At 37.8% G+C, this 26,832-nt stretch overlaps 1 protein-coding gene across 1 annotated transcript; it reads left to right on the top strand.

Annotated features, from left to right (window-relative positions):
* The first annotated feature begins 10,751 nt into the window (after nt 1–10,751).
* LOC149264366 (uncharacterized) lies at nt 10,752–16,738 on the top strand. Its single transcript, XM_089398543.1, has 8 exons — nt 10,752–10,953; nt 11,194–11,443; nt 12,061–12,233; nt 12,474–13,391; nt 13,953–14,516; nt 14,700–16,255; nt 16,426–16,538; nt 16,624–16,738. The coding sequence occupies exons 1-8, from the start codon at nt 10,752–10,754 to the stop codon at nt 16,736–16,738; spliced, it is 3,891 nt and encodes a 1,296-aa protein (XP_089254669.1).
* Nucleotides 16,739–26,832: the final 10,094 nt, after the last annotated feature.

Below are 26,832 nucleotides of genomic sequence, written 5' to 3'. Positions count from 1 at the left end.
AAATTTCATGAAAAGTTCTTGAAAATTAAAAGCTATTGTACCCAAGGATTGTAGCCATTGGACTCCTAGTACAACATCAGCACCTCCCATTGGAATGGAAAGCATTGGGCTAGTCAATACATATTCTCCCATGGATAGCTTGATATTATGGCACTTTCCAGAACAATTTATTGTTCCTCCATTTGCAATCATCACTTGACACTCTGGTGCTGGATATAGGAAGCAATTCAATTCTTTTGCTACCCTACAATGAATAAAATTGTGGGTGCTTCCTGAATCAATCAACACTATTACCTTTTTCTTCTTGATTTGTCCTTCTATCTTGATGGTTTGAGGAGTGGTAATTCCCGCCAATGCATTACAAGATATGGTCGGATTTATTTGTTCTTCATCTAGGCTTTGTTCCTGGAATATATCCTCTTCTTTTGACCTTTCTTGCTCCTTTTCTTCTTCCTCTTCACAATCTATGTAGAATAATTTCTTCTCAGCACACTTATGACCTTTTGTGTATTTGCTATCACAATTGTAACAAAGCCCTTTTGCTCTTTTTTCTTCCAATTGTTGTGGTGTCAACCTTGTAGGTTGTGGAAGACTATGGGCAACAACACTTCCATCTTTATAGTTGTGAATGGTATGCTTCCTAGTTGCCATAATTTTGCTTTCCATTTTTCTTGCTAACCTGAATGCCTTCTCTAATGAATCAGGTTCCCAAAGGCGCACATCATGTTGGATATTATCCTTTAAAGACCCTATGAACACATCAATCCTATGCTTCTCTGGAATATCTTTTACCCTTATGTTCAATTTTTGGAACTCCTCAATGTGCTCCATTATTGAACCCTTTTGTTTGAGACTTATCAATTGGCTAAAAAAAGTGTTGCTTTTTGTATCCTCATAATGTGCTATCAATTCTTCCGTAAAAATTGCCTAAGTGATAAATTGTTTACGAGAACAAAGCCATTGATACCATACAAACTGATTTGGTTCCAAATATAAAGTTGCCATACGTACCTTTTGTGTGTTTTGCACATTATTGAGATCGAAGAATTGCTCCATCTGTAATATCCATGTGGCGGGATCCTTGCCATCAAACTTCCTCATATCGATTTTTGGAACATGGTGAGTCTTCGATCCAACATTAGCGTCTATGGTATCATGATTAACATTTCTTTTGTTCTCATCATGAGTTTCCTTTACTACCTTTTCACCATTAGTGACACTTTCTTGTAGCAACTTCTTCAATTCTTCCATATCTGTCTTCAAATCTATCTTCAAATCATCCACCTTAGCTTCCATGCCCTTTATCTTAGATTCCACGCCACTTATCTTAGCTTCTGTTAACTTTTGTGAGCGTGACATTTGTTGCACTTGTTCTTGTAATTTTGATATATCATGTAGCATTTCTTCTTCTTCTTCATGAGTCATGCTAGAGCTTTCAGGTTCCTTACTAGGTGTTTGCATTTTCTTTCCTCGGGGCATCAGTTACCGATAATAGTGCTTTACTATGCCCTTTGAATTCCGTTAAACCAAGCTTACACAAATTAAAAAAAAAAACTACACACATTTTTCACTTTATAGAAGCCTGATTTTGAATCTGATGTATCTCTGTAATTTCGAATCATCCAGTTCTGAAATTGATACCTGCAGTAGCCTTCTGTGTTCTCTTTCCAATGCCACAAGTCTGAGCCAAATTGGATTCTCCAAGGAAGAGTTATGTTAAATCTCCCACAGTGACTTGCTTTTAGACTGGTTCAGTAGAGCAAACTTGTACGACGTGCCACGAGTCACTGTTTCAACCTTTGAATCTGAAACACACATAAAAGAAACTACAGTCTGTCCTCTTTCTGTACCTTTTTACGAAATTTCAATCCGATCCTCAGAGAGAGAGTTATGACGATTTTCCCCAGGTCACCTGTTTTGAATGTAATTCAGGAGTCTACAAAAAGGCCAAATTCCTCAGATCATATCTCCGAAAATATCGCGCTAAAAGCTCTGAAATTCGGACCCAAGGTTCAGCGCCAATTCTTCTCAAATGGGTTTTGTTTGCGACTTCTGAAACGTCACAGAAAAAAAGTTATAGCGAAAATTCCACGATGACCTGTTTGGAGCAGCGAAACCCTAGAATCCAAAGCTCTGATACCAAATGTTATGAAACCAGCTCAAGAAAAGATAGAAAAGATAAATCCACGCCTTATAATTTAGCCTCTTCGAGGGGGAAACCTCCTTTACATTACATAAATGAACAATTCTTGGATGATACAAATGACAAAACCTCCTTTCTATATATAGGAGTCTAAGGAGTTACAATATAATCCAGCCGACCTAACAATAATAATATAAAGCCATAAAAATAACAATAGAGGGATTCTAAGGGGCACAGAAATAACAATATGGGGGTAATAGGGGCACAACAATATAAATAAGGGGTATAACTACAATAGTAATGGGGTAATCACTAGTATTATAGGGACCCAACATTTAAACTGTTGTTTCTAGGGTAACTGCCAAACCTAGAGGGCTAGCATTCTTTAGGAATACTAGTTTTCCTAGAAACAAATTGGCGACTCCACTGGGGAATGAATAGATGTTTGTTTGTTGTTATTGTTTGTTCTATGTACAATTTGATAAACTATAGACAGAGTCTGAAGACAACCAGGTAGCCTTCGAACTGCTCTTGCTCTACAATTGCATAGTAGATGAATGCTACTTCAGTCAATCTCTGGTTTAGTTTATGAATTAAACATTTGACTTCCAAGCACATCTAGATACCCTTTTGGTAGCTCAGTAACCTCTCAAGACATTCCATCATACTTTGCTCATCATTGTTCATCAAAACCCAACTTAATTCATTGAAAACAACTCCACATTTGAGCCAAAACCCATTTCAGTTGCGCTCCCTGGACCATCGCATTGTCTTCCACTGTGACTCAGTATGTATAGCACCTCCCAAGTGCAGTAAGTGCGATGCATCTAAATTTCTATGAAGCCTAGGTGCGATGATTGACTGAACTCTTTTTCCATCTAGAAATTGAGGGATTTTGACCCGTTTTCAGTTTTGTTTAGTTGTTTTGCTGCAAATGAACAATGCCTCTTTATTGAAGCTTACTTGCATCACTTAGATCAGCCTCAATTACATTAGGATTAGTGAATGTTTTTGTGTATTTGTTCCTCATTTATAATCCTTTGTCGAAAAGTTGTTTTAGTCGATTTGTCGCTTTGGTACAAAAAGTGTCGTAATTGTCGTTTTTTGTCGAAAAGAGAAGTGTCGTAAATTCTTCCTTCCCTTGATAATTGATTGAAATTTTCTTGATGCATTTGATTTGATTTGTTTACATTCAAAGTGTTGAAAGCATTTTTGTTCAAAATTGAAAGTGTCGTTTTTTAGTCTTCCTTTCTCTTTTGAAGAAGAAATTGTTGAAAATGTCATTTTGAGTGAAATATTTCAGATCTTTGCTGCATTTAGTTTTCCATTTGGCATCTTTCACATTAAGGAAAGTGAAAACAAATACATGCATTTGCATTTAGAATTTTTTGATTTGTGTGCAAAAAGATGATTTAGGGAAATGCACTAGTGTGTGCTCTTTGCTCTTTGTTTAAAAGCACTGTTATCTTCTTTCCCTAGTAGCTAGGATTTTCATTGCTCAAATAAACAAAGATTGTTTATCATTGTAGATTGCATCTTAGGAATTTCAGATCATCATCACGCGTTGAACCATTGAGAGGCAAATTCTAAACAAGATCAACTTTAAAATAAATTTCAATGAACCTAACAATGCTTTGGAACTTAACGCAACATATCTAGAGGTCTAGGCTAGTGACGTGTTCCGGCATCGTTAAAACTAGTGACTATCATTTTCATTGAAGGTTGGGTGATTCCTCCTCCTTGATATGACAAGTGCTAGCATGGACTTGTGCTCCCCGTACCGCTGCATATATATTGGGAGAACACAATAGGCTTAAATCCTTTATCCATAGGAAACTGAGTCTGCTGCCTTATTGATCGTAATGCAATGAACACAACATTCGGGAAGATTGACTGCTGTACATAAGTCCTTGGTAATTTCTCTTTAATTTATCACCAAGGTGTATATTGTAGTTTTCGATTGGTTTGGTAATTCCTTTGTCTAGATTATCCAGAGTAGTCACTTTCGTTCCTTTTCGACTCTCTAAAAGAAAAGGTCCATCTGAGCACTTGTATTTTCAGGCTCATTAAAAATCGAAGGAGACTAGAGTCATCTTCAGCTTTTTCTCGACTCTTTAAAATTGAAAAAGCAAAGTTGTGTCTAAAGTGTCGTTAAAATTAATTGACCGCGAATAACATCTCTATTCCTTAGTTGATCTTAGGTTGAGACATATGGTGACAAATCTGGAATCCACTGATCAAGGAATCCCTTTTGATGGGAATCCTAGTCCTTTTCCTTCTTTCGGAAATATTGGTGCTCCTTATATGGCTACGTTGTCCCTTGCGGGATTTACCATTGACTTGCCAGTATGGTTGTTTTCAACCTCCTTGGTTCAAAATGTCATGATTTCTCTGCAATCAATTACACCTCCAACTGGACAAAATCAACCTCCAATTGATCCTAAAGTTGACCCTTTGCCTTCTTCCTCATTTGTTTCTCCCTCCCCCTCTTCCTCTTTGCTTGGTGAAAGTATTAGTACTAGTAACTAGGTGGCTAAGAAGAAGAAGAAAGGGAAGAAGAAGAAGAAAGGGAAGAAGAAGAAGAAAGGGAAGAAGAAGAAGAAGAAGCTAATTCAACAAGGGGGCAACCAAGCAACCATTGCTTTGAATGCAACATCTGATGAAAATCCGTTCGTTAAGCCTCATAAAATCAAATATCCATGCATAATTTGTACAGGAGACCATCTTCATCGAAATTGTCCTTATATTCCTCAGATCTTGGAAGAATGGTCTTCTTGTTCACATCATCCCATGTCATCAACCTCTGGAGATCATGTTGGTAACACACCATCAACTAATGATAGTAAAGTTCATGGACAAAAGTGAAAGATCAAGTTTCCATGTAGGTTATGTGAAGGGATTCACCCCTTTCACCTTTGTCCCTATTTGGATGAATCCAAAAGAGTGTTGGATAACCGTCCTGCTTCATCGTAATGACTTCCATCTGGTTATAGAAAACTCTCCCTAAATCCTTCACTAGTTGATAAACCGACTAACCAAAATCAACCGTCGGTCAAAACCACTCTCTCTGAAAGTGAATCCAATAAGTCTATACCTGACCGAAATCAACAAGTCGAGGCAAAAGTTGACCTGATTTCACCTTCAACAAATCGTACCTTTTCCGAAGAGAGTGAAAATGATACCGCTCAAGTTCTTTTTGTTACTTCAGATTCTAACGAGCTTAGGGGAAATCTGCCTATTCCATCAAGACAGGAGGAAAATTCTCCAGTTCTCATAACTCAAGGGGTTAATTCTCCTGTTTATACGATACCCCCTCCAAGTAGTCTAGTCACTTCCTTTGATTGGAATCGACCGACAGGATCTCGCCTTCCTTCTTATGTGCCTTTCCAGATCATAGTACAAGTTCGTAAAATGATTATATCTGGCACTATTATAGATGAAGGTGCATCAGTGAGTATCCTTTCCTCACCTGCTTGGCAAGTGCTCGGTTTGCCACCGCTTGTGCTTGTTACATAGAATCTGTTGGGCTTTAACAAAGGAACTGATCGACCGTTAGGGATCCTTCCTTAGTTACCTATCACTTTGGGAGGAAAAATCATTTATCTGAACGTGATGGTAGTCCCAGGACCTTTAGATTACAATTTACTTCTTGGGCGTGACTATGTTTATCACATGGGAGCTATTGTTTCAACACTCTTTCGAGTGATTTGTTTCCTGCATGAAGGCAGGATTGTCACCGTTGACCAGCTTTCATTTCCCGGTCCAAATATGGCTCCTAGTCAACCATCTTCCCTAAATGGTCCTTTTGTACCAATGGTATCATCCCCGCCACGGGTTAATTATGTGGCAACCTGTTCCATACCTACATCGACTGACGATCAATTCAGTGATGTTGTACATTATGTACTGGGGGCATTGGAACTAGATCTCTCCTTCATGACCACTTATGAGTTCTGAACAAGGAGTCCGAGGATAGTTCATTGTCTTGTGTCAACCTCGTTAAAAAATGAAACCAAGGGTCTTCGAGGATAGTTCGTTGTCTTGTGTCAACCTCGTTAAAAAATGAAACCAAGGGTCTCCGAGGATAGTTCGTTGTCTTGTGTCAACCTTGTTAAAAAATGAAACCAAGGGTCTCCGAGGATAGTTCGTTGTCTTGTGTCAACCTCATTAAAAAATGAAACCAAGGGTCTCTGAGGATAGTTCATTGTCTTGTGTCAACCTCATTAAAAAATGAAACCAAGGGTCTTCAAGGATAGTTCCTTGTCTTGTGTCAACCTCGTTAAAAAATGAAACCAAGGAGAATGAGGATAGTTCTTTTACTGTGTCAACCTCGTTAAAAAATGAAACCAAGGGTCTCCGAGGATAGTTCATTGTCTTGTGTCAACCTCGTTAAAATATGAAACCAAGGGTATCTGAGGATAGTTCATTGTCTTGTGTCAACCTCGTTAAAAAATGAAAACAAGGGTCTATGAGGAGAGTTCCTTGTCTTGTGTCAACCTCGTTAAAAAATGAAACCAAGGGTCTTCGAGGATAGTTCGTTGTCTTGTGTCAACCTTGTTAAAAAATGAAACCAAGGAATTCAAGGAGATTTCCTGGTCTTGTGTCAACCTCGTTAAAAAGTGAAACAAGGAATCTGAGCAAAGTTCCTTGTCTTGTGTCGAGCTCATTTAAAAATGAAACAAGGTCCCAAATTCAAAGTCGAGTCTCTGATTAGATCTCGTAAAATCCCATTCGAGTCTTTCACTTGATCTCGTAAAATAACCTTCATTCCACCCACCTGATAGCCATGAGTAGTCTACTTCGGTGAATGTAATGAAGCTTGGGGGGCATGCACCCAGTAGTAAAGTTAAATTTCCCTGTAGGTTATGTGAAGGGAATCACCCCATTCACCTTTGTCTATCTGGACGAAGCCAAATAGGTGTTGGATAATCGTCCTGCCTCACCACAGTGACTTTCATTTGGTTACAAGAGACTCTCCCTTTCATCATGTTGGGGGCATGCAAACCATTTTTCAAGCATAGTTTTTCATTTCGAGCTTGTGTAAAAATGAAACTGAATCCAAGCATAGTTTTTCATTTCAAGCTTGTGTAAACACGAAACTAAATCCAAGCATAGTTCCCTATGGTTCAAGCTTGTCTAAAAATGAACCCATTTTCAATTTTTAACCCTTGTGATTGCCATTCTGTCAGCGTTTTGAGCCTTGGTTGTTTTCATCTCATCACCACCATCTCTTTGGCCGACCATACGCTTTCACTTGGTTGTTTTACCTTTTTTAAGGAATAGTTGCAATGAGTGGTCTTTTTAGCTAGCCTCTTCACATAAATCAACATGTTTTGAGAAGTTCCAACATCACTGGAACTAGTTGCTACCCTAGACGCCACTTGTTCCTCAAAATGGAGTCGTCTTTAAACTCTTTTCAGACTCTTTAACTAAGAAAAGATTGTCGAGCACTTGTCCTTTCTAGCTCGTTAAAGTATTGGAAATGTCATCCCTCCTGTATTATTTTATCCTTTTTCAGATCTGAGGGATTACTTTAGGATAAAGAACTTATGGAGTTTTCTTTTCAATCCTTTTCAAACTCTCTAAACATAAAAGGGATCGAGTTATCCTTGTCGTTAAATTCGTTAAAACAATAGCGACAAACTTGTCCATCTAGACGAGACCGAGTTTCATTGTAGCTGGATTCATTAAAATATTAAATAGCAACAGGTTTTCCCGAAGGGCGAATTATAGAACAAGCATATCTTATCCTCCTCAAGCCTGACAAAAATAAAGAGGTACTGGTCAACAATGACTGGGGAAAAAGGGAAAAAACTTGAACAATTTATGGTAGCAAGTAGCTCTTGAACATGACACTTTCACTTCACCTCCATGATTGAGTTGGGTTGGGTTATGCCATTCACTAGTCATCATACCATTGGTCTTTCATACCATCCATATTTTGGGGTTAACGCTACCAATTCATCTCAGTGTCACCGACATGTTCAAGAGAAGTCATTTAGTTGAGAAATCACCATTCAGTTAATGTCTCATACACTGCAATACCTCCTACCTTCATTTTTTCATGACCACCATTCATGAACTTTGTGTTGTCAGTTCGTTTTCACCTCCAGAAATCATTTGCTTTGTTTCGTGTCGTAGATGTGGGATACATCAAGGCGCTCCTACGATGAGTCGCTTCTTGTCGACATCAGCTCATTACCTAAGAAGTTAACTTAGAAACAACCCTTTCAGTGCTTTGATGCTTGCATACATCAACGGAAGGTTTCTCACTTCCGGCGACAGGTTGACATCAATGGCCTTCGACTGAAACATTTTGCGTGGTGTTCGACATCGGATCATGTATTCACACCACGTGAATTGTACTGTAGTACCTTGAGGATCATTATCATTATCGGTGATCCCTCTCGTGTCTGTTAACAACTCACATCATTGGCCGGTAATCAGGCGATGTCTTTCCATGTTTGACTTTAGAACATCTCTTCACATGGTTTTACTTGTACATCGGGCGAAGATTGAATGAGTTTGAAGACCCCGGATCTAGTTTCATCCATCCAGGCTGCGATATATTCAGGGATATAAAAACATCAAATGTACAAAGGCTCTACACAGATGGTCATCCTAATCATGGATTGTGACTCTATATCTGTAGAATCATGAGTCTGTATCTGCAGACGACTATCTGATCTATGTACATGAAATGAAATTTATAAAGTTGAGCATGGGAATGCCTCCCTCAGCTGGATCATGAAAATAATATTATGATGATGTATTGTATTGTAACTTATGTTTTCCCTTTTAAATTAATTAATTGAAAAAATGTCATTTGAACAAATGTCATATGAAATGAGTTATAGGTTTCTTAACCATGTGGTATTGACAAGCCATAGTATTGGTCGATGGTATTGTAACAAAGTCTATATGTAAATACCGTAAAGCGGGCATGAATTCCCATGGTTAAGAATCATAAAGTAAATGTTTTGATGTTTATCATAAATTGACGATTATAGGCATTTACCAACCGTAGCATAGAGCTTCCATACTTTTAAGTTAATTAACAATAATTTAGGCATATGGCAGTGATTTAACCTTCACAAAATATTCTAGAATATTCATAGTGCCGAATGGCAAATGAAAGAGAGAGATTTATTTTAAAAGTTGTTTTGCCCTTTCTTCCTTTTTAATTAAATTTGGTTCATTAAAAAAACATATCTCATATGAACATGAGTTAAGGATTTTGGAACATATGCTATTAAAAAATTATGTTATTGTCCCATAGTTTGTATCAAAGTATAATTATTATTTTATTATTTATTTATTTATTAAGATATATGTACATATATTAATTAAATAATAATAATAATTTTAAAACATTTACAATATAGTTAAATTAGAAAATATAAAAATTGGAATATAATTCATTTAAGACTTAATAAAACATATTATTATAAAATATCATTCTTAGCGAGAAGTATACATCTATGTTTATGTATAAATATAAATACAAGGAAAAATAAATTGTTTTTTAAAACCCTATATTATCACAATTCAACACTCTCATTCACAAATAATCTCATATACAAAAGTTTTGGTAATGGTTGGCAGACCTCGACTAGTTCATTTGACAACATTAAGAGTGGAGATTAAACCTGCCCCGACTGTGCTTTATTTTTTAGTCAAATTCCCAAACTATTAATTAACAACTAAACTTCAAATGTTAAAAGAGAAAAATTTCCAAACTTCTCTCACATATATACATATCAAACAAAACTATTAGTGTCGCAGTCTTCCTAATGTTTAACGTATTTGTTTCTTCTTTAGAATTTTCAAAGGGAAAGAGCCAAAATGAACGTATTTGTTTCTTCTTTAGAATTTTCAAAGGGAAAGAGCCAAAATGAAATACTTAGTTTTGTTTGTTTTTCATTTAAAAAAAAAAATCCTATAGCACATATGGGACATGTAATTCTTAGTTTTGTTTGTTTTTCATTTAAAAATAAATAAATCCTATAGCACATATGGGAGATGTAATTCTTTGTTTTGTTTTTTTTCCTTTTTTAAATGTTTTTACCGATTGTAACTTCTAGAGGAAAAATAATATTGTTCAAACTAGGATAAACTATTTACAGGTAAATAAACTTTGATGTGGATTATAATTGGAATTTGCCAAGAGTTAATAGGAACTCGAGGAACTAAAAGTATTGGGGAAAGTATCATGAGCATAATGAGCAGACCATAGGAGGAAGCAGTCAGAGCAATCGAGATTCCGCCAAATCAAATAAAAGGTTTTGGTAATGGTTGGCCGATGCCAACCCCGACTAATCAGAAGTTGGAGTTCCTTTGACAACATTAAGAATGAAGATTGATCTCAACGCTGAACGTCGGTGGACCATGGAAGTGCTCTCACAAATACTCTCATCTTAATTAATTATGGTATACATATATTATTTGCCATTAATTGTAATAGGAATCTTAAATTCTCAAAAAATATTTTATCCTTATAAATTTAAAAATTAAAATAGTTTTTTTAATTAACATTTTCTATTAATTTTGAAAAAAACGCGCGCGTAGGGAATGCGTTCTGCTAGGTTTGCGACCAGCTGCCGCCGCCATGGCTGCTCCAGGGGGTGCGGAGCCCTCTCCCACCCCTCCGATTTCGCCTGCAGAAGCCTTCAAGAAGATCCTTACGCAGAGAGGGAAAAAACGAATGCAGCCTGAAGCTCCGAAGTTTATCAAAAAATTAGAAGAAATTCCAGAAATTGCTCTGCCAGAAGACCAGACAATCAAAATCGCCCTTGCCCTGGCTGACAGAGGTTTAGTAGGGCAGTTTATGGGACGATGGCCAACAACCAAATCGACTGATGAATGGGTGCAAAGAAACTGGAGACCCCTGCTCCCAAACAATGTGATCAGCTACCCGATTGGAAGGGGCTACTTCATCTTTGAATTCACTACCAAGGAAGACCGAGATTTGGTGTTCAGAAATGGCCCATATTTCATGGGAAACCAAGGTCTCTTTCTGAATAAATGGCCACCCGACTTTGACCCCTCAGTCGATGTCCCAAAGGAGGTCCCTGTTTGGGTCCGGCTCCCCAATCTTCCAATACACTGTTGGAGCTATCAAGCACTGCAAAAGATAGGAAATGGACTGGGAAGATTCATCGACAAAGCTGATAACAAGGGCCAATACACCTGCGCCAGAATATGCGTGGAAGTGGATCTCGAAGCTGGGCTACCGGAAGCTATCAAGCTGACAGTGGGAGATTGGCATCACTACCAGAAGCTGGACTACGAGCAACTCCCGTTTAAATGCAGGATCTGCCATGAACATGGCCATTTTCAACGAAACTGCCCTAAAGCACCATCAGGGGACAAAGAGGAAGAAGAAGGATGGAAGGAAATAAAAAAAGGAAAGGTAGTCTCAAAGCCAAACGAGAAGAAGCAGACAGAATCAAAGGGAAATCCCCAGCCCAACGACAAAACCAAACCAGTCTCAAATGAAGGCCCATCCACAGCTGAGAAGGGGGAGGCCTCAGAGAAACATGAAGAAACTGAAGGTCAGCCGAAGGAAAGGAAAGAATCCGAAGAAGAATCAAATCCCCAATTAACCAAGGCAGATCAAGGGGGAAAAGCAGGCGATGACGAGCACATTAGTCTTGCCTCTGAATCAGGAGAAGAATCAGAAGAAAGAGAATCTGAATCAGACAGTTCTCAAATCTCTCCTATCAAAACATCCAGGGGCCGAAAATCCAAGAAGAAACAAAGAGAGGAGAAAACCTACATGGATGTTCTCCAAGGTTCCCAGAAAACCCTCAAGGGAATGATGAATACCAGATCCGGGCGCAAGAATAACAAGGCTCCAAAAGGAGCCACTCCCCCCCTCTCCAGTAAATAATGAAATACGTCTCCTGGAATTGCAGAGGATTAGGTAGCAGGCTGAAAGAAGAGGCCCTGAAAGACATTGTAAGGTTGCATATGCCTGAAATCCTTCTCATCCAGGAGACAAAGATGGAGGACTCTCTTCTCCTCCATTCCAGCAAAACATTCTGGTGCAAAGGCCCTGGAAGAGCTGTCAGTGCTAGAGGTGCCTCTGGTGGGATCGCCTCCTTCTGGGACAGCTCCAAATACGACTTGATTCAAGAAGAAAGTGGCCAGCACTGGATTTTCACTCAACTCCTTCACAAAGATTCTGGTCAACAAGTAAGTTTATTTAACCTTTATGCTCCAGTCTTGCCATCGGAGAAAAAAATTTGCTGGGACTCGCTCCAGTCCTTTCTTGTTATGCACAATCCAGGAAATATCATTATTGCAGGGGATCTGAACGTTACTCTAGCTGCTGAAGAGAAAAAAGGTGGTTCACCTGTAAGGGACCCTGCCAGAGAATGGGTAGAAGACATCATGAACGATTGGGATTTGGAGGACATCAAACCTTCAGTTGGGAAATATACTTGGTCTAATAAAAGACTAGGTCCCAGCCATATAGCAGCTCGCTTGGACAGATTCCTTGTCCAAACCTCCTTCCTCACTAGTGGTCTAATGACCTCATCCAAAATTCTGCCCAACTGCACCTCTGACCACAAACCCATAAGTCTGGAGCTTTCCGTGGATAGATTTCTCGGACCCATTCCATTTAGATTTAGCCCATTATGGATTCAGCAAGAGGGGTTCAATGAGGTGGTTGCTGAAGTCTGGAACCGGAAAATTCAGGGTTCCCCTTTCTTCGTGTGGGAAGAAAAGTTGCGGGCTCTTAAGAGAAAGCTCAAGGAATGGGCAAAAGCTTTGAAAACTCCTGCTGCCAATCGAAAAGAGTCTATAGAAAATCTTGCTGCCCTCCAATCCTCAATGGAGAATTCAGATATTACCCAAAGTCTGCTCCAAAAAGAAGTTGAGTTACAAAAAGCCTTTCATAAAGCCAGTAGGGACGAAGAGGAGTATTGGAGACAGAAATCTAGAAACTTATGGTTACAAGCCGGCGACAAAAATACTAGTTTCTTCCACAAGCATGCCGAAGCCCGAAAGCAATACAAAAATGTTTCAGAAATCCGATTCCAAGATACAGTGGTTAATGATTTTGAGGGCATAAAGAGAGCAGCATTCTCCTTTTTTAAAGACCTCTATTCAGCTCCTGATTACCAGCCTATAGATCCCCAAGCATATCCGTACAATCTGATCCCCTTTTGTGTGCAAGACCCCGTCAATAATATGCTGACTGCCCCGATCAGCATGGATGAGCTCAAGAAAGCTTTGGATTGCATGGATCCGGATAAAGCGCCAGGGCCTGATGGGTTCACTGCCAGGTTCTTTCAGTCTTGCTGGTCAATTATCAACAAAGACCTTCTGAGAATGGTAAGGAAATCCCAATTTTGTACTAAGATAGGAGGCAGCACCAATTCAGCCTTCCTGGCTTTGCTTCCGAAAGAAAAAGGAGCTTCTGAGTTCAGTAGATTTCGCCCCATTTCGTTGTGTAACACTAGCTATAAACTTATTACCAAAATAATATCCATGCGCCTCAAGAATATATTGCCGGACATCATACCGGAGAACCAAGGAGGCTTCATCAAAGGGAGAAAGATACTGGATAATATTGTACTGGTTCAAGAGGCAGTACATTCAAGTGTCCAGAGAAAAGAGAAAGGAATGATAATAAAACTAGATCTGGCTAATGCCTTTGACAGGGTGAGGCATGACTTCCTGTTTGCAGTTATGACAAAAATGGGCTTTTCAACAAAATTCACAAATTGGGTGAAAGCCTGCATAGCCTCTCCTTGGATTGCTCTGTTGTTAAATGGAAGATCAACTGAATTTTTTACAGCTTCAAGGGGATTAAGGCAAGGCTGTCCGCTGTCCCCGCTTCTCTATGCCATACAAGCCTCAGTGCTGAGTTTCCAGCTCGACTACTGTCAGCAAATCCAAATTCTGCCAGGTCTCAGAATGGTGCAAAATGTCAAAGAAATAAACCATGCTCAATTTGCCGACGATACTCTGCTACTAGGTGGAGCGAGTATTATTTCAGCCAATTCTTTCAAAAAGGAACTGGACATCTATAAGGAAGCATCCGGCAGCAAGATTAACTACTCAAAAAGTACAATCTATGGCTGGAATTGCTCAGCTAAAAACCTTGCTGATATAGCTAGGCTTCTTGAAATGAAAATCTGTCAAGACTGGGATTCTTTCAAATATCTTGGGATCCCAATTTTCAGATCCATCCCCAAAGTCTCCCATTGGATGCCCCTTTTGGACAAGCTCAAACTCAGAATTAATGCCTGGGGAGCCTCCTGGCTGAACACTGCTGGGAAAATTATCCTTATAAAATCTGTCTTAACAAGCATGCCTCTGTTTCAACATTCTATTCTCCTCGCCCCCAAAACCTTTCTCAGTAAAATGGATGGTATGCTGAGAAGATTTCTGTGGGAAGGGGGAAAAAACAATGAAAGAAGGCTTCATTTAGTAAATTGGGATACCATTAAGAAACCTTTCATAGAAGGAGGTCTGCAAATTAGAGACTTGGCTGCCCAAAATCTCGCTCTTGGCTCAAAAATACTGTGGAATATTGTGGCAGGGAAAATAAGCTGGAGCAAGAAAGTGCTGTGGAAGAAATACTTTCAAGGTCAACGATTGAGATGTCTTGATCTTCCTCCAAAAAATTCCAGAGGCTCCCCAATATCCAAACTTTGTATCGCTGCTCTGGACAACTTCAGCCCCAACCTCTATTGGATCCCAGGTAATGGGAAAAAAATAAGAATTTGGAATGATCAGATTCTTGGAGACCAGCCTCTTCATCATATAAAAGGCCTGGCAAATATTAAGCTATGGCTGCATTCCAACAACAAGGAAACTCTGTGGGACATAACCAACTGGACGGAGGATGCTGAAAGAAGATGGGACAGCTGGAATCTCGGGGAGGTACCACACCATTTGCAATCTGAAGCTTCTTTACTGTTAGACAATCTGCAAGGGAAATCACCATTATCAGCAACAGCCAAGGATAAAAGAGGATGGGGCTCCCATACTGGCTCCTACTCGGTAGCTGAAGGATACAAAAGTTTAATTGCTGTCCCGAATGTCCCTCCAGACCCAACGCAATGGAAATTCATATGGAACTTTCCTTCTCTCCCTAAAATAGACTTTTTCTGCTGGACTCTTGCTCATAATAGTATTCTCACAGGAGACAACCTGAGAAAACGGGGAATGGAAGGGCCTTCCAGATGTCCATTATGTATATCAGAGGAAGAAACAGCTGATCACCTGTTGCTGCTGTGCCCCTTTGCCAAGGCAGTCTGGAAAGGGGTCCTGAGTTCAAGGGCGAACAATATTGAGCTACCAAGAAGTGTGCCATCCCTGTTCTACGAGTGGGCCAAGCTACCTCCAATCTGCACCAACAATAAAAACCTCCTTAGGACTGCTTGGATGTGGACCCCTAAATACATATGTTGGAAATTATGGCTGGAAAGGAACAACAGAATCTTCAGAGGAGAAATCTGCACTGTAAACAATGTTATATCCAAAATTAAAGCTTTATTGGGAGAGACTTTGGAAGCTAAGCCAACCCTAAGGAATGAAGTAAAGCTGGACAATGAGGAGGAGCTGTGGCTAAAAGAAATCGTTCCAAATAATCAACCCATCCCTACTATTCCAAACACCTGCCATGCTAAGTGGGAAATCCGTCTGGAAGAACAGGAATTTCTAAAGTGGAGATCGGCACTAGATGACCATTGTCTTTTCTTCGACGGGGCCTCTAAAGGCAATCCAGGAGCTGCGGGTGGAGGTGGAGTGCTGCTGAAACCCGATGGGTCTACTTTACTCCAGTACCATTGGGGTCTGGGAATCGAATCAAATAATAGAGCTGAGGCTCTAACTTTGTGGCAGGGGCTGACTCTGGCTCTAAAACGGAACATTCAAACATTGACGGTCTTCGGAGACTCTCGGCTCATCATTCAAGCAATGAATTCTCCTTCGAATCAGTTGCAGATCCATTTAGGCCGAATTCTAAAGAAAATAAGACCCATGCTGGCTAAGTTTCGGAAAATCTCCTTCTTCCACATTATGAGGCAGCTTAATACTCAAGCTGATTCTGAAGCCAACCTTGGAGCTGCCAGAAGCCAAAGAACCCTATCAGTCAACTTGGAAGATTCTCTCTGCATCATCCCATAATCGGATTAACCAGTAACTCTGATTTAACACAGAAAACCCAGAAATTCGCTTGCTGGAAATGGTGTTTCAGCGACACAATTATTTTATCAGTTGCTGAAACTGGTGTTTCAGCAACGCCGCTCGTGGTGTTTCAGCAACGCAAAATTTTGACGCCAGGCTCTGTACATTCAATCGGACAGCTGCCCATTTCGCACGGCTCTCTCTGCTCCAGGGGAAATTGTTTTGGCAAAAAGCAAGGCGCTGGAAGGTTAGAATGAAGACTAGAGATGGAAAACGATATTCATACTCCCAAGTGGAAATTGCTCATATCCGATTCGCTCCTCTGGCAACAGAGTTAGAGGAAGGCTCCAGAAAGGCATACTCAGGTTGTCAGAGACAGCTGGTAACATCAAGGTAAAGAACCCTCCGGCAGAGACACAGCGTTGCTTCTCCAAAAGGCGATCCTGAATCAAAGATTGATCATGGAATCGTGGACTTCATGAACTCAGAGAGAAATGAAATTGAGAAACTCAATCCAATGTAAAAGCAAGCGGCAGCTGTTTTGCCGCCTTTTAAATAAAAATCTAACCGTTAAAGTCAAAAAAAAAAACATTTTCTATTAATTTTATTAGACTTTAAAATTATAATTTTATTGTAATATTAAAGAGAAGTTATAATATTTTATATTATGGATGAATTATTTTTACTTTGTAAGACCCCTAGGAACATTTACTAAGTTACTGCTATTTACTTCTAATGTTTTTTTATTGCGTGGTAAATTCCATGACCCTTGACTAATAGAGACTTGGAAAATTGTGATAAAGAAATATATATGATTTCTTAAATGAGGATAATTGAAGTCCAAAAGTTTTGATTTTTTCCTTTTAAAGAAAAGAACCACCAGACAGTTGGGATAATTATGAAGGATTTCTCTTTTTTCCCTCTGAGGAGAAGGGGATGAAATCAATTATCCAAGAAAAGAAGGATTCCAGAGCTGGGGGTGGAACCTTTGGAGAACCTAGAAAGGGTTAAGTTCTGGATTGGACCTGGGTGGTCTTGAGGTACAAAATTATTGAGTTGAAGGTTTAATTCCTACACTATTTGGTTGGAGGAAGCACGGGGGGAGACTGGACGTAATAGTCAGTCTCATGGTTGGTTGGAGAGACCTTCCTAGATAACAATTTTCCTTAATTGCATCTCCTAACAGATAAGTTTAGCAATTCTGTATCTTTTCAGTTAAATCTAGGAACTGATATTAAGCAGTGAAATTAAGAATTAAATTGTTATTGATTGTTAGCCTGTGGGAAAACTTATGGAAGAATAGATTGTTTAAAGTTATTGTTGTAATACTCTCATGATTAGTATATATGTAATGAAGTTTTGGAAAAGAAATATTTCACATAATTCTGTTACACTAAAATAAAAGATTCCAGAAACAAAGATAGTTTCATATAAGAAATATTGCATTTGGATGAATGATTGTTTTGAAACATACAAAAACTTACTAAACATTGAAGATTGTATGTCAGAACCAAGTAAAGAATAATTGAGGAAATAAGATTCAATATTCGAAAGGATTAACCTGGAAAAATAGGGGTTTGACCCTGTATAAGGAGGCCTCTATCAAAAAAGATATTGGGATAAATTAAAAACATTTGATACATGTTAGTCAAGTGTTAACTTAGAAACCAAGAAACAAATATATGATCTGAATAGAAATCAAATCGGAAATTACAAACAGATAGTATCTTTCCTTGACTATTACTGTAATAACATTTTGTGTCACACATTTGAGTTGAAACAAAACTGTGGCCATTAATAATTCATGCATTGAAAACATTTCCAGTCAGAACAGAAACGAAGGAAGAAATAGTATGCAAAACCTCATTATAAAATTTTTGGGTTTCCTTTTTTTTTTTTTATAGTACAGAAAATATGTATGTGCGTGTGTACATTCATTAATTGTAGCAAAAACAAGAGCTAATTCAGAGCTGAAATAGGTTAATGCCTTAGCATCTAAAGAAAATATACATGTTGAAAGTCTATCCACAGAAAATCTCCATGAGAAGCACGACCAGGCCATGAAACTCAATGCCGCAAAGTGCTGAAGTCACTGTGATAAAAACCCAACAACCATATTAACAGGCGGAAACACAATGTCCACCAAGGCAAACCACTGTCGGGGAGAAACCATTTCTAACTAACGGTAATGCGGAAGCCATGTAAGTCTGAGCACAGAGGGCAGTCTAGGGTTTGTAACAATTAGAACCCAAATAACATATTTGTAGTTAGAATCAAACCTGGAGAAGAACTAAACAGAAATTGTTTGATGAGATAGGGCTGCAATTTTTGCTTTTAAAGTTGTTCATCGACAACAAAAATTAGATAAGAATCCTAACCTCTTATAGCAAAATTGAAATGTTAGCAAAGGGGTTTTACTCGAAACTGATGTATTAGCTACTGAAGGGAAGAAATTTACCTGAGAGAATTCCCTTACTCAGAGACACCTCAACTCGAAGCCTGTACAGGGAGAACATCTTCCTGGAATTAACAAGGATATCAAATAATAAATTATTAAAATGAAAACTAAGAATGTTCTGAGATCAGCCTGTAGTCCTGTTCATAGTAGCATACTGATAGGAACTTTCATTGAGATTCAACTCCAACACCGGAGAAAAACAGACCCGTCGACACAACAAAACTAGAGGGAGATTCATGGCGACGAATTTCAATGGTGGATAGTCATAACCAAGAAAAGGAAAACATAAATTCCAGCAGAGAGAAAATAACCAGTTAACATAACATTCGGTAGGGTTTGGTTGCAGAGCCAAGAAACCTAGCCACCAAAAACCCAAATGGAAGAACAAACTTGAACCCCAGGAAGGATTGGTTACTTTAATCAAACCACCATGACTCCAGCCGTTGGATGATCTCGGAAGGAGAGAACGCGGGATCTGCCTCCAGGTGTCACCTTGGTTAAGGTGCCCAGGAAGGTGGAGTTCATCCATTAAACTATAGTTAATAAAGCCATGTCATCGTGGTATTGTCTGCAATTAAAAATCACTTTACATTACCATTGCAAGGGTTACATAAATATGTGAAAACCTCATGGGGAATTGTCATAAAAAACTTAAATATATATTAAAACATATATATGTGTGTAATATCTTAACCATGCATTTCGTAATACAAGAATTATAATAAAAGGTGATTGCGTATATATTTTATTACTTAGCATGTGAAACAAAAACTCAGATTTGTCTTTTTTTGTTGTTTTAGTTAATTTCAGGAGTGAATATGAAATGTGGGTGTGACAAGTGGTATCAAAGCCTTAAACAATGTGGTTGAATAGGGAAACTAAAAAAAAATGATTATGTGAATGTACACACACTGAGAGAGAGAGAGAGAGGGTGAAAGAACAATGCGAAGAGGACCAGCACCACCAGTAGGACCTGAAGTGCCTTATATGGGAACTAACCCTAAAATGTAGGTGCAACTAGGAGAGGAGTCACAACAAGCTAATGCAACCTTACTAGAAATAGTTCAGTAATTACGTGATGAGATGACTAACCTAAGAGCTGATAATAAAAGAATGAGGCAAGAGCAACAAAGAATTTTAAAGAGCTTTTCAAATTAGCAAAACCAGCGGGAGCCTAACCCAAAAACTGATAATGAAAATAGGATTGAAGGTTTTAATCGGGGGGAGGAACATGAGGAATCAAAAAGACGTCGAAATGAAAAAGAAGGAAAGTCTGATAATGTTTATGGTGATAAAGGAACAAAGAGTCAGAAAGTGGAACTCCAAGGTGAATTTAAGAAGATCAAACCTCCCCTATTCGATGGAGAATCCAAAGAAGCAGTAGAGGCTTAGCTGATGAACATGAACAAATACTTTCAGATCTATGAATATGATAACAATTTAAAATCAATATTAGCAATATATTCGCTTCAAGGTAAGGCCACCCTTTTGTGGGAGGAAACCAAGATTGTCTGAAAAATTGAAGAACAAGAAGTCACTTACGATGATTTTCATAAACATTTCAAAGACAAGTATTTGACTGAGCGGTTTTATGATGAGAAGGCAAAGGAGTTTCATGACTTGAGGCTGGGTCGATTAACTATGGATGAATTTGTGTCTAAATTTACTTCATTACTATGATGTGTTCCATACCTGTGGGGAGGATAAATCAAAAGCACAATGCTTTTTCAGTAGTTTACTTGCCTTTATGAAAGAGAAGCTGGAGTTTGATAATCTAAAAACCATGGATGAGGCTGTGCGGAAGTCGTGGATCTATTACTAGCAAATGAAACAAAGAGGGGATGGAAGTAAGAGTGGATCGACCAAGAAGGGTGCAAAGAATTTTACGAATAGTAGAAATGTGAAGACTGTGGTTGGAAAAAACATGTACCCAAAACAACCCAGTAAATTTCCAGGAAGGAACCTGCCGAGAAACGGGGTACTGAATGAGAGTAGACATATCAAATTAGCAAGCAAATCAGAAGTCAACCAACATCTATAAAAACCCTTTACAATGTTGGGGTTGTGGAGAGCCTCACTATTACCAAAACTGTCCCCACTGTGAATTAGGAGAACAAATTTCCAACCTACAAGAAGCTTCTAATGTTGGTAATGTGGCAAGAAGTATGCCTAGAATCAATGCAACATTGGATGATAATCCAACTAAATATCATCCAACGATGATAGAATGTGAAGGTAAAGTTGTTAAAAAATCTATCTCTATTTTAATTGACCCAGGTGCAAGTTTGAGCTATGTTAGCCCAAAACTTGTAGAGTATGTCATTTACCCATAATTAAATTTCGAAACCCTTGGCTGGTGCAATTGGCCACTGGTGCCAAGAGAAGGGTAACTGCCAAAACTGAAAATTATGTTGTTGAAATTTCGAGACATAAAATTCATATTGATTTAAACCTACTACATTTAGGCTCCTATGACATGCTGATTGGGATGGATTGGTTAGAGAAGCACTAGTCCTTGGTAAACTGCAAAGATAAATTGTTAGCTTCCTCACTGAAGAAGGTTCTAGGCAGGAAATTCAAGGTATTAAGAAAGCTATGAAACCTCGATCTATTACAGCTAGTCAACTAGGAAAGTGCATTCGGAAGGGCTGCCAGATTTATGTTGTGCAGTTGGTTTATACAAATTCTAAGGTTAAGACGACCTCCTTAGAGAATTTTCCAGTTATTCAAGAAGTTACTGATGCTTTTCCATAAGAGATATCAGGGTTACCACCAAAGTGGGATATTGACTTTACAATAGAATTACTCCTTGGAGCAACTCATGTACCAAGAACTCCTTATTGCATGAGTATACCCGAATTGGTCGAACTTAAATTACAACTCCAAGAACTCCTTGACAAAGGTTACGTTTGCCCAAGTGTGTCACCCTGGGGAGCCCTTGTACTATTTGTAAGAAAAAAATATGGCACTTATGGTTATGCATAGACTATAGATAGTTGAATAAGTTGACCATTAAAAACAAATATCCTTTACCAAGGATAGATGACCTGTTTGATCAGGTAAGGGGAGCCAGTGTATTTTCAAAAATCGATTTGTGATCAGGATACCACCAAATACATATTAAGGAGGAATATATTTGCAGACAACCTTTTAAAACTACTATGGCCATTATGAGTTCGTGGTTCTGCCCTTTGGGCTTACCAATGCCCCTGCGACATTCATGAGTTTGATGAATGGTATATTTCAACCTTATTTAGACAAATTTGTGTTGATTTTTATTGATGATATCTTAATTTATTCAAAGAACTTAGAAGAGCACAAGCAACACTTAAAAGTTGTGCTACAAGTATTCTGAGATAATCAACTATATGCTAAATATAGAAAGTGTGGTTTTTATAAAGACCAGATTCAGTATTTGGGGCACATGATATCTTCAGAAGGCATAGCAGTAGACCCTAAAAAAATTAACACCAGCAAGGAATGTTTTGTCCCCAAAAACGTTGTGGATATCCATTCCTTCATGGTACTAGCTGGATACAATCGTCGATTTATAAAAGGGTTTTCAAAAATTTCTTACCCTATAACTTCTTTGCAAAAGAAAGGAAAAATGTTTAGGTGGACTCCTGAATGTCAGCAAAGCTTCGATCATTTAAAACATTTGTTGAATGCAACACCAGTCTTAAAAGTGCTAGACCCTGAGAAGAAATTCATAGTTTGTACATATGCGTGCAAGGAAGGCGTTGGGGGAGTATTGATGCAATAAGGAAGAGTCATAGCATACGAGTCCCATAAATTGAAAGATCACGAGAAACGATACTTTGCATATTATTTGGAATTGACTGTGGTAGTCCATGCCTTGAAGATGTGGCACCATTATTTACTATGAAATAAATTTATGTTAATGACCAACCACAACAGCTTCACAAGCTTCTTCTATCAGTCGAGCCTAAATGCACGACAAGCAAGATGGAAAACTTTCTTGAGTGAGTTTTATTTCGACATCAAGCATCTTAAAGGAAAAGAGAATCGATTTTCTGATGCTCTTAGCAGAAAATTGGATTGTGTCTATGAGATACATTATAGTTAAGTGAATTCAAAATTCCCTGAAATAATTAAGGAAGCATCCCATAAAGATCCTAAGTATGAGTGTTTAAGGAAACAAGTTAATAATGCACAAAATCGTAATGAAGAATCTGATTATGGATTAAACGGTGAAGATCTATTAACTTTTAAGGGGCAAATATATGTGCCTAATCAAACCTCCCTAAAATAGTTTATGTTGGATGAATTCCATTGAAGTCCATACGCTACCCACTCGGGATATCAAAAATTAATTTCTGCATTAAAGAGCGATAAATTTTGGCAAGGCATGAGAAAAGATATCACTGAGTACTTAGCTAAGTATCTGGAATGCCAACAAGTTAAAGTGGAACACCAACACCCTACTGGATTGCTCCACTTGCTACCCATTTCTGAGTGGAAACGAGATACCATCACTTTGGATTTTGTTATGGGTTTGCCTAGATCTAAGAAGAAGAATGATTGCATTATGGTAGTAATGGATAAATTAAGCAAAAATGCTCATTTTATATCAGTTAAATCCATCTATAAAGATATTGAAATTGTTGACATATTCATAAGAGAAATATTCAAGTTGCATGGCATACCCAAAGTGGTGATCTCTGATCGAGACGTAAAATTTACATCAGCCATTTGGAAAGCTCTTTTTACTGGATTAGGTACTCAGGTTCAATTCAACACCGCTTACCACCCTCAGACTGATGGGCAGATAGAGCAAGTGAATCAAATAGTGGAGGATATGCTACGGATGTTTGTGATGCAACAACCAACCAAATGGGAGGAGTACCTTCACTTGGTTGAATTGACATATAATAACAGTTATCACAAATCATTGGGAATGAGTCCATTTGAAGTACTTTATGGAAGGAAATGAAAAATTCCTATCAACAGGAATAGCCCTGAAAATAAACTAGTGTGAGGACCTTAAATGCTAGACGATATGGAGCAGGTAGTAAAGAAAGTTCGTCAAAGTCTAAAAGTTGCTCAAGACAGACAAAAAATGTATGCAAACAAGAAAAGAACCTACAAAGAGTTCTAGGTTGGAGATCATGTATACCTACATGTTAAACCTAGGAAAAGTACATTACAATGGGGAGGGTGCGTGAAGTTGGCCCCCTGCTACTATGGGCCTTTTCATATTTTGTTAAGAATTGGACCAATAGCATATAAGTTAGCTTTGCATGTTCATATTTAGATTCATAATATATTTCATGTTTCTTTATTGAAAAAGTACATGTATGATCATAGGCATGTAATTGACTGGCATAACGTACAAGTAAAAAAAATACAACAGTTAATTTTTTTTTAACTTTTTATCAGTATGGTTGTTATAAGTATTTGTACGATTAACACATGCTAATGATAGGCCTTGGGTGTGTATAGGTCAAACTGGAAGAAGAAATTTTTTTAGAGCCTCTGTGCATTCTCGAGTAAAGAGAAACCATGTTACGGAGGTGAGCCATCACCCAGGTTAAAGTGAAATGAAAGCACTTTAGCCTAGAGGAGGCTACCTAGGAAGATTAGGAGTTTATGCACAAGGCTTATCCTGATTTATTCCAGCAGACTGAATCAAACACCGAGGATAGTGTTTTGCACAAGGCTTATCCTCATTTATTCCAGTAGACTGAATCAAACACCGAGGACAGTGTTTTGGACAAGGGGGGGAAGATGTAACACTCGTAGGAACATTTACTAAGTTACTAGTATTTATTTATAATGTTTTTTTACGGTGTGGTAAATTCCACCACCCGTGACTTAAATAGACTTGGAAAATTGTGATAAAGAAATATATACAATTTCTTAAATGAGGATAATTGAATTCAAGAAGATTTTTATTTTTATTTTTAAAGAAAAGAACCATGAGACAGTTGGGACAGTTATGAAGGATCCCTATTTTTTCCCTCTGAGGAGAAGGGAAGGAAAAAATTTGTACAAGAAAAAAAGGATTCTAGAGCTTGGGGTGGAACCTTTGGAGAACCTGGAAAGGGTTAAGTACTGGACTGGACCTGGGTGGTCTTGAGGTATATAATTATTGAGCCAAAATCTTAATTCCTACACTATTTGATTGGAGGAACCTCCAGGGGAGACTGGACGTAATAACCAGTCTCATAGTTGGGTGGAGAGACCTTCATAGAGAACAATTTTCTTTAACAACATCTCCTGACAGATAAGTTTAGGAATTTTGTATCTTTTCAATTAAATCTATGAACTAATATTAAGCAATGAAATTAAGAATTAAATTGTTATTGATTGTTTGCCTGTGGAAAAACTTATGGAAGAGTAGATTGTTTAAAGTTCTTGATATAATACTGTCATGATTAGTATATATGTGTCGAAGTTTTGGAAAAAAATCATTTCACATAATTATGTTACACTAAAATAAAATATTCCAGGAACAAAGATAGTTTCATATAAGAAATAATTTTATTTGGATGATTGCTTGTTTTGAAACATACAAAAGCTTACTAAACATTGAAGAATGTCTGTTAGAACCAAGTAAAGAATAAATGAGAAAATAAGAATCAGTAGTTGAAAGGATTAATGCGGAAAAAAGGGGTTTGACCCTGCATAAGGAGGCCTCTGTCAATAAAGATAGAGGAATAAATTAAAAACATTTGATACATGTGACTCAAGTGTTAACTTAGAAACCAAGAAACAAATATATGATCTGAATAAAAATCAAATCAGAAATTACAAACAGATAGTATCTTTCCTTGTCTATTACTGTAACAAGCTTTCGTATCACACATTTGAGTTGAAAGGAAACTGTGGCCATTAATAATTCATGCATTTATAACATTTCTAGTCAAAACCAAAACGAAGGAAGAAATAGCATGCAAAACCCCATTATATAATTTATGGGTTTTCTTTTGTTTAAGTACAGACTATATATATATATATATATATATATATATATATCCTTAGCATTTAAAGAAAATATACACGCTGGAAGTCTATCCACAGGAAAACTCTGTGAGAAGCACGACAGGCTATGAAATTGAACCCCGCAAAGTGTTGAAGGCACTGTCATAAAAACCAAACAACCATATTAATAGGCAGAAACACAATGTCCACCAGGGAAAACCACCATAGAAAATTTTAGGGGCGAATGTTGGCCCTTTGGCGAAATTAAGGGGTTTTAAATTTTTAGTGGGCGAATATTTTGTATCATAGTACATTTTTACAAATCACCTCAAATAGCCCACCTTATTTTAAGGGAGAGGGTAAAAAAGGTAAATTTAGCCCTTAAAATTAGGAGTTACAACCTTCCATTCGCCCATTTTCAAGAATTGGTTTGATTGCCCATTTTCAAGAATAGGTTTTATTTAAGTGAATCCTATGGGCCAAAGGCCCAAATAACATATTTATAAAAGGGGTATGGTAAATTAATAAAAATATAAATAAATGAGAGGTATGGTAAATAAATAAAACATTTTTTATATTTACTTCATAAGTCACGTTATATACATGCAAGGGTGTAAACAAATAAAAATATAAGTAAAGTGGAGGTATGGTAAATAAATAAAACGTCTTTTTATATTTAGTCCATAACCCTCGTTCTATTTATGAAGGCTCAAGAAAGAGGTTTTATTTAAGTGAATTCTATGGGCCAAATACCATATTTGTAAAAGAGGTATGGTAAATTAATAAAAATATAAATAAACAAGAGGTATGGTAAACAAATAAAACATTTTTTTATATTTACTCCATAAGTCACCTTATATTTACAAACACTCAAAAAATGCGTTATATTTAGGTGAAACTATTGAGTCTTGAAAATGTCATTCATTTCCATTACACTTTCACTATTATGTCCATTATATCACCCCCATTCCACCTCCATTTCACTACTATGTCACCACATTCATCTCACTTTCATTATCATTGGACCACCTTTATGTTTTTCCAATATTTATTATTTCTAAGTCTTTTAAGTGAATTTGTGGTTAAAAATTAGAAAATAATGTGCATATGCTTATACCTAACAAATGGGTTGAGGTTG

The sequence above is a fragment of the Pinus tabuliformis genome, chromosome 6 (genome assembly GCF_031772625.1).
Source record: "Pinus tabuliformis cultivar Carrire ecotype Pingquan chromosome 6, CPIR1, whole genome shotgun sequence".
NCBI lineage: Eukaryota > Viridiplantae > Streptophyta > Pinopsida > Pinales > Pinaceae > Pinus > Pinus tabuliformis.
Note: the sequence above shows the minus strand (reverse complement) of the source record. Positions and strands in the feature narration are given on the sequence as shown.

Coding starts and splice junctions, on each gene's coding strand:
- LOC149264366 (XM_089398543.1), top strand. CDS start 10,752: ATGGCTGCTCCAGGGGGTGCGGAGCCCTCTCCCACCCCTCCGATTTCG. Junction 13,392..13,952: donor GCTCAAGAAAGCTTTGGATT/GCATGGATCCGG, acceptor AATTTTTTACAG/CTTCAAGGGGATTAAGGCAA. Junction 16,256..16,425: donor GAAGCCAAAGAACCCTATCA/GTCAACTTGGAA, acceptor GTGGTGTTTCAG/CAACGCAAAATTTTGACGCC.